At 37.1% G+C, this 8,345-nt stretch overlaps 2 protein-coding genes and 2 non-coding genes across 6 annotated transcripts in view; 2 read left to right on the top strand and 2 right to left on the bottom strand.

Annotated features, from left to right (window-relative positions):
* LOC122533539 (alpha-1,6-mannosyl-glycoprotein 2-beta-N-acetylglucosaminyltransferase) overlaps nt 1-1,459 on the bottom strand; it is a 31,547-nt gene extending 30,088 nt beyond the window's left edge. The window contains exon 1 of the mRNA XM_043663413.1: nt 1,343-1,459. The gene's annotated coding sequence lies outside the window, so the exon portion shown is untranslated. The remainder of the gene's footprint in view (nt 1-1,342) is intronic.
* Nucleotides 1-7,366, top strand: part of LOC122533605 (synaptic vesicular amine transporter) — a 17,969-nt gene extending 10,603 nt beyond the window's left edge. For 2 of the 3 annotated variants that reach the window (XM_043663497.1, XM_043663505.1), the window contains exons 2-12: nt 960-1,119; nt 3,709-3,963; nt 4,526-4,700; nt 5,000-5,142; nt 5,469-5,651; nt 5,746-5,847; nt 5,907-6,081; nt 6,507-6,558; nt 6,632-6,815; nt 6,906-7,039; nt 7,130-7,366. In XM_043663497.1, coding sequence (XP_043519432.1) covers nt 1,005-1,119; nt 3,709-3,963; nt 4,526-4,700; nt 5,000-5,142; nt 5,469-5,651; nt 5,746-5,847; nt 5,907-6,081; nt 6,507-6,558; nt 6,632-6,815; nt 6,906-7,039; nt 7,130-7,198 — 1,587 coding nt within the window. In that variant the 5' untranslated portion in view covers nt 960-1,004 and the 3' untranslated portion in view covers nt 7,199-7,366. Of the gene's footprint in view, nt 1-620; nt 690-959; nt 1,120-3,708; nt 3,964-4,525; nt 4,701-4,999; nt 5,143-5,468; nt 5,652-5,745; nt 5,848-5,906; nt 6,082-6,506; nt 6,559-6,631; nt 6,816-6,905; nt 7,040-7,129 lie in introns of those variants that run through there. The other variant, XM_043663488.1, reaches the window with a different exon arrangement.
* Trnaa-cgc lies at nt 3,444-3,515 on the bottom strand. The gene has a single exon. It is a non-coding gene; the product is annotated as a tRNA-Ala (tRNA).
* Nucleotides 6,210-6,282, top strand: Trnak-uuu. The gene has a single exon. It is a non-coding gene; the product is annotated as a tRNA-Lys (tRNA).
* Nucleotides 7,367-8,345: the final 979 nt, after the last annotated feature.

The raw sequence follows: 8,345 nt of genomic DNA, 5'->3' as shown, positions 1-8,345 counted from the left end.
AGAAGTGACATAGCGAGTGTCTTGAAACAGGTCAGCGTGAAATTCACAATTTTACACGAACGCAACAATTAATTTGAGGCGTGTTGGGGACCATAAGGAGCATCATTCGGAATCAATTTGTTTCTACTCTAGTCATTGAATAACTAACGACGAATAGAAATTCATTTCAAAACTCTGACACAATTTTTAATTTTTTAGAAAAATTATGTAAATTAAAAACATTGTTGCATTGTTAAATTAAATTTAGTAATTTTTATTGCATAAAAGTTCGTAGCTGTAAATCTGAAAAGATTTCGATTCTAAATACGATAGAAATGAAATATACTCGAAGGGGAAGTGACATAGCGAGTGTCTTGAAACAAGTCAGCGTGAAATTTTACACGAACGCAACAATTAATTTGAGGCGTGTTGGCGACCACAAGGAACATCATTCGGGATCAGTTCGTTTCTACTATAGTCATTCAATAACTAACGACGAATAGAAATTCATTTCAAAACTCATGACACAAGTATCTAACTGCGTGACATGGCATAGATAAGTTGGCGACTCCGCTTAACGCTTTTGTCGAAAGTTGTGAACTTCAGCCACTGGCCGATTTTAGAACTTTGCTATAGCGCTTCCATCTACTCTAATTATGAAAGTCAGAACATTGCCTGTGATCAAGTCAATAATGCAATTCAGACGCGTTGTAAGCAGAAACTGATTTTTATAGAGAGAGATCAAATGCTGAGTGAATGAACTAACCATAAGAACCTGAAGAAACCATAACTCAGAGTTGATATAATATTTTTAAAATTAACCCTACTAACCCTTTACTTTCAATAAGTTTAACCGTCTCATTTCGCGTATTTTTAAACACGTTTCCATAAATCACTTTACCTGGGAAAAAGGTGTACAATCTCGTACGATCGTGACTAGTATATTGATGTTTGAAAAACAATTATTATTTCTTCTACAGATTACCAAACGAGCAAGGAGGAGCGAATCAATTCATAGAACAAGGATGGGTGGTGGAGAATGGAGCGGTTGGTTGCAACGATGTCGAGAATCACGAAGGTTGGTTCTCGTAATCGTCGCCATCGCTCTACTCTTAGACAATATGCTTCTGACAACGGTTGGTAAGTAGCGTTGATTCGCAAACCATCGATTTCGTTTTCGTTAATTTGTCGATTGTTAAATTTTTTTTGCTCGTTATTATTAACAAATTGCAGATCCTCGTCCGTTTATAAAAAAAAAAGAAAAAAGATACACGTCCATTAAGTGGAAGGAATCTCTATTTATAAAAATCTGAATTTATATAAACATCTGCGGTCTAATTTTTAACTTCTATTAATTACTTACTTTCCGATGATTTGTTGTTTCGCTGTCAGTTCAACGTTGATTGAAACTGAGGGAAACCAACGATAGTGAGAAGACACTGTAGACAAACTGAGCAAATAATATTCACCTGTACTCACGACGAGTTAACAATGTGCTCGAAATTAACAGAGGCCGGTATTGCATTTCTACAATGTTCCACCGCTATCGCTAAACAACCAGCATACTATATACATGTAATATTATGTACTTACCGCGTCGATATCTTTATCAAACGAGTGTATTTTAAATTATCTCTTACTAGTTCTTTTAGCTTGGTTTCGACCTTTCAAACGTATATCATTATGTATTGTAAAGTGTATTTCAAGCGCATGGCCGTGTCTCGAATTATCTATCCCGCTAGCTTTTAGTTTGGTTCTGATCATTCAAAGTTTCACTCTTATAAATTTAATAAATTAAATAGCCGATCGATCAAGACGAAAAGACGCTAAAGTTTATTATATCGATAGTGATGATATTTCTTGCAATACAGATCGTGAGATAGCTTAATTTATTTTAATCTTAAGTTTTTAATTATTTTGCTTTACAAATTATTGAGTTATAAGCTTTTTTCATATCTATCCACCTTATGTACGAAGAATTTAATGTTCGTAGATTGTGTGCGATAGAAATGATGATAACTAAACTGCGGATTTTTAGAAATTTATATTTTTATAGACTTTCATTTTTTTTATAGAAAATTATAAGTACGTATTATGCTTTGAGTAGTTTATAATTTTAATTTTAAATTTTCTACAAATACATGGAGATGTTCAGTCCAACGATAAGTTTATTTTACGACCACACTACTCGGATATTCTAGCATTACATTATATTACATTATATAATTCCTTAGATTACACGTGATCCCACCACATCCATATTCATCAGCAAATATAACAATACTTGCAAGACAACCGCACACATTTTATATACTCTACGATTTTCTTACGAACAGATCTGTTCTTTCTAACGAACTTACGAACAGTTCTCGAAATCTACAAAATATATATCTACTACGAATTAATTTCGAAAAGCATGGACGCCACAAATGCAATAAAAGCACAGTTAAAACAGAGATGTCTTGCTTGCACTCGCAAGTATATTATCGATGTATCCCTAAATAAATAAATAACTTTTCACATTTATAAAATCGTCAAAAAAAAGAAAAAAAAAAAAGAAAAGAACCAAAGTTTTTCGCGATTGAAATCCTTTCGACGGAAGAGTATATGTATACGGTACTCTCTTAGCTGTCTGGGGAAATACCAAAGGAAATGGTTAAAGAATAGACAGGACATTAGCGAATGGTTATTCGGATTTTCCAGTTGTTTAGCTTCTCCCTCTTGACCGATAGTGGTCCGAGGTGTATCTGGCTTTCTTTTATCGTTGCCCCCGGACGATGTTTAATTCACGAGGCACGCGTCTATATGACCTCCATACGATTCTCAGCTGGGAAAGCTAGAAACTGCTCGCGAAATATAGGCGAGGGGACGGCTGACGACGTACGGCGGACGCTGTTCCGGCAATCCAGATAAGTGGTCATACATTTATGTAGCGTATACGAAACAGCTTCTCGGCGCTCTCGCGCTAACAAATCATGGAAACGCGCTTTCGATGGATAAAACGATCGTGAACCTTCGCCATATCTTCAGCGCGCGTTTACTTCCGATTTTCGGCATCGCGCTTCTGGACTTTTCCTGGACGAAAGCTCTTCGTTTCTAGAAAATTTCGCGCTATTCTTGCAATTTGAAATTCTCAAGCTCCAGACACCCGATGCTCGGCTCGACTCGGCTTGCGTTTTTAGACACGTTATGCTCTTTCAGTCTTAATTGGCACGATTTTTGACAATTACCTTTGTGGGAAAATTTTTTTTAAGAAATCGAATTCTTAATCATTTCTAAAGGAAACAATTTTCAATAGAAAATAGAGAAAAAAACTTTGAGAGTTTTCGACACTTCACAAAGTTCAGGATTCGAATTTTTTCGGAGTTGGAAAAAGAAGAATCACCTTTCGATTCGTTTCTACCTAAAACTCGCGCGAGAAGAAAAAAAAAAAAACAGAGAAAAATTAATTCACTCTGGGCTTTTGGAGGTGCTGGGATTTGAACCCAGGACTTTCAGCATGCGAAGCAGACACTCTACCACTGAGTTACACCCCCGAGATGTAAAGTACATCTGCGCAACACCTTGTCACTGAAGCCAGACCACACATTTGTTTCGATGAATAATTCATCACGTTATCGTAGTATATTTACTTTCGTATCTCTGATCTCTGGTTTTCTTTTTTTTTTTCTCTATATGTCCTCAATGCCGCCTGATTCGAACGTATATGAATACACGGCCGTGTTGCAGTGCCCATTATACCAGAGTTTCTCTACGATATCAAGCATCCTAACTCGACCTTGAGCCAACATCTCGAAGAGGGTGGCTCTCGTCGAACTACTCTCACTGGCGTTCAACCAACGAGCAGCAATGTCATCACGTCCACGAGTTCAAGTGTAACCACCACGCCGAAATGTCCTTGCCCCGTGACTAAGCCGAATGATTCTCAATTGGAGTTCCTTTACACGAGTACGGCTTCTGGCATCGAGTCAACAGGTTTGCTTGGTAAGAGTTAACGGTACGTTCTCACGGTCATTTTCAGTTCACGATCAGTAATATTTATCTTCTCTTTGAACAAGATATATATATATATATATATTATACTATTCTATTATAAATATATAATATTAATATTATATTATATTTAAAATTATATGAAATTATATAAAATTATATTATTATTATATGAAATTATATAAAATTATATTATTATTATATGAAATTATATAAAATTATATTATTATTATATAAAATTATATAAAATTATATAAAATTATATTATTATTATATAAAATTATATAAAATTATATTATTATTATATAAAATTATATAAAATTATATTATATATATATATAAGAAATTATATTATATATATATATAGAAGTTTTATTGATATAGTACACGATGTCTCGTGTTAAAATTATAGTACTAACGTACTTTTCGTTGACTGAAGGCATCAGCAACTGAAACATGAAAATTTAAGGATCGTAACACTCGTGATGTTATTCTTGCTATTAGAGATTTTTCCGTTGAAGATGTTCTTCCTGTCCTAATCGATTCGCTTTAGTTGCAGAGAGCACGAGTGGCGGCGATGCGAGTCCTTCGGCGGCGGAAGAACCGGAAGAAAAGGAACAACGACATCGTGAGTTGCTTCAAGAAACAGTTGCTGTTGGTATAATGTTCGCCTCAAAGGCTTTCGTTCAGTTGCTGGCAAATCCGATCGTCGGTCCGCTTACCCACAAGTAAGCGAGTGTATGTTGTAGGTTGTATAATAAGTTTGTCTATTTGAAAATAGCGTCGAAAAGGATCGTTGTTTTTATATTGAAATCTATTTATTCCATCATTTATTCAAACTCTCTGTTTCTCCGATCAAAAAGTTGCTCCTCCTGATACCAAATTTTCAAATAATTCGAAAATGGTTGAATCTTAAACTTGCATCGTTGCTCGAGTTACCTCTTCAAAAATTCAGAAAAACGAACTCCTTTAGGAAAGGAAGTTCGTTGTCTGTCTGATTAAATCACGCTGTGTCGTTTCATTCCAGAATCGGTTACAGTATACCCATGTTTACGGGCTTCATCATTATGTTTCTTTCCACACTGATATTCGCATTCGGACGAAGCTACGGAATTCTTTTCTTGGCAAGAGCGCTTCAAGGAATTGGCTCTTCGTGCTCGAGCGTTTCAGGTAAGTAAACTCGATAAATGAAAAATCTATCTGCTTGGCAATTTCTGCGAGATATATATATATTCGCTATTCACCGTGTGTGAATTGAATTGAGAACAAAAGTCAATTGCTTGAGGGTTTAAACGTAGCCTTGGTGAAGAGATGCATAGATCGGAGAAGATAGTAAAATCTAGAACAGTTATTCTAGAAAATATAAAACAAAATGACATGTTACTTAAACAGTCATTCTGCACGTATATTTTATTTCAATAATGTTCGTGCCTGATCGGTAGTCTACAATTTTCCTTTCTTGAGTTTTTCCATCGATCGATCCGATCCGTTTATAGGCATGGGAATGCTGGCCGAGAGATACCAGGATGACAAGGAACGCGGTAACGCAATGGGCATCGCACTCGGTGGATTGGCTCTTGGTGTTCTCATCGGACCACCATTTGGTGGTGTGATGTACGAATTCGTCGGGAAGTCTGCGCCATTCTTAATCCTTTCGGCATTGGCTCTTGGCGACGGAAGTTAGTCTATTTTTCTTTTTTCTTCTCCTCCGCGTGCCTTTCCATCGTGCGTTTAGCTTCTGTTTCATCAATTCTCCTGGTACCATTCTTCCAGTTTTACAACTTCTGGTGCTTCAACCGTCTGTCGTGTACACTGAAGCGGACCCACCATCTCTGAAATCTCTGATCACCGATCCTTACATCGCTTTGGCCGCTGGTACGTTGCATTGCCTTTTCTTATTAACAAACCTGTTAACGCGTGTTATCGTCATTCAGGTGCCATCACATTCGCCAATATGGGTATCGCTATGTTGGAGCCTAGTCTTCCTATTTGGATGATGGACACGATGGGCGCGAGTAGATGGAAACAAGGTGCTACGTTTCTACCGGCGAGCATCAGTTATTTAATCGGTACCAATCTATTCGGGCCGCTCGGACACAGAATGGGCAGGTGGGTAAAAATATAGTCATCAATTTCTTTCTCGTAATATTTACCATTGAATGTTACACGTTTTCTCAATAATTTGTATTTGGTGACAATTTAACTTGCAGTGGACAAACGAGACCGTGATTACCATCGCCTGGATAGCTCAGTCGGTAGAGCATCAGACTTTTAATCTGAGGGTCCAGGGTTCGAGTCCCTGTTCGGGCGGAATTAATTTTTTTTTTTTCTCACTTCCTGTAGCGATCTTTTTTCTTATTTGTAAACTGTAACTGGATATTCATGGAGATTCATACTTTCATAAACATAAAACATAAATGAATCCCATAAATAGATTTCCTTTTGTTTTCTTTTACAAAAAAATTGTAACTTTGTACATGTATATATTTGCACATCATGTCGTTTGTATTTTTCCATTTTTCTGTTTATTGCAGGTGGTTAGCTGCGTTGATCGGGCTTGTCGTGATTGGTATTTGCTTGATGTGTGTAAGTATTTATCTTCTGTCGCACGCACACGTCCATTGAACAATGATACGATTTTGTTTCATCGCGTTCACAGATACCGCTGGCGAGAAGTATTGATCATTTGATCGTACCTAATGCAGGCTTGGGATTTGCTATCGGTATGGTGGATAGTTCGATGATGCCAGAATTAGGATATTTAGTCGACATACGACACACCGCTGTCTATGGAAGTGTGTATGCCATCGGAGATGTTGCGTTCTGTTTAGGTTTCGCCATTGGTACGTATGTAACGAGTATACTTAACAATTGAAGCCAAATCGACTAACTCTCCGTCAAATTGTAACCACTGTTAAATAATCTTCACTCAGGACCTGCTTTGAGCGGTACGTTAGTAAACAGTATCGGCTTTGAATGGATGTTATTTGGTATTGCCATTTTGAACTTTATTTACGCACCACTGATGTATTTCTTGCGAGCACCACCAACGAAAGAAGAGAAGAAGGTAGTAAAAACCCTTTATCTGTAGAAAGATTCGTAAAATTATCATTTGAGCTTTTGTTCACTTGTATGTTAATAACGAATCGTCTTTTAGTCGTTGATAATTGGCGAAAAGTCGTCTGTGCGCTACGTAACGTACCAGAATGAGGAGGAGGAACAATAAATGGACAGATATTTCCGAGTATACAGAGTAGCAACGCGTATTTCGTTTCCTGCATTCTTGAGATGGAACAACGAGTTAAATGTAACACGAAAGAGTATCTATGTTGATAACGTTTTAAGAAAATCTATGGATAACCAAAACATTATTTACCCCTTCGTCTAGCGCAAACTGTATGTATATATATATATATATATATATATATATATATATATATATATACGTAGCACTCGTAGATCGTAAGAATAAGTGTGTGCGTTCAAGAGAATCGTAAATGGACGTCGACGACACGTTTTATACGCTAACGTCGATGCATTTACGTAACACTGATTGATCGAGGCACCGAGGCAAAGATACATCGATTATAACGAACACGTGTGTAGCTTACACGCACGATGCCCACGACTGGGATGTTGCCCTTCCCATAAAATGCAAACTAGACGCGAATTTTCAATCGCTCGAGACATAGTCGGTGTTTCAAAGATTACTAATCCGGAAGAACAAATTATCAACTCGGTGAACCGCCTGCTTTGGATTCCCTGAATGGCTGCAGGGAAACCGTACATGTGACAATGTCGAGCAGGCACGATGAAGAGTTCACCAAATTGCGTTGCATCGAATTGGAAATTATCGTTGAATCGAGCAGAAAAGGTGTCGATTTTTGCTAACATTTGTGCAAACGTACTCACGAAATAAGACGTCTAATGTCTTGGGGATCGGAGATTCACGATTTTGTATTTAACGGGTTGGGACAAAGACCGAATTTTGACACGATTCTTCGCGCGATACTTTAATACTCGTCAGATCGATTCGGTGACGAGTATTTCCCTCGCGCGCTACGATAGCGCTATTCGACAGAGAAATATATTCCCTTAAATGACGAAGGGAAACCATATTCAAAGTAAATGAGACTATAATCAATGAAGAAAATTGTCGGTCAAAGCGTTCGACGAATTTGCAAATTACACCATAAACTTTATGTGAATTCGCGGCGGAAAACTTCAACAAGTGCAATGTTCGTGCTTTCTTTTCTTGTCCGACTTTCATAGAAGTCTTTTCTTTTCTCATTGTGTCTTCGTAATAGATATTGAACTAAAATAGAAAAACATATACGAATATGTCATCTCTCGTAACGCGTTCTATCTTCTAA

This window comes from Frieseomelitta varia, unplaced genomic scaffold (genome assembly GCF_011392965.1).
Source record: "Frieseomelitta varia isolate USP_RPSP 00005682 unplaced genomic scaffold, Fvar_1.2 scaffold_146, whole genome shotgun sequence".
NCBI lineage: Eukaryota > Metazoa > Arthropoda > Insecta > Hymenoptera > Apidae > Frieseomelitta > Frieseomelitta varia.
The sequence above is the reverse complement of the archived record's forward strand: the minus strand, read 5'-3'. Positions and strand labels throughout refer to the sequence as shown.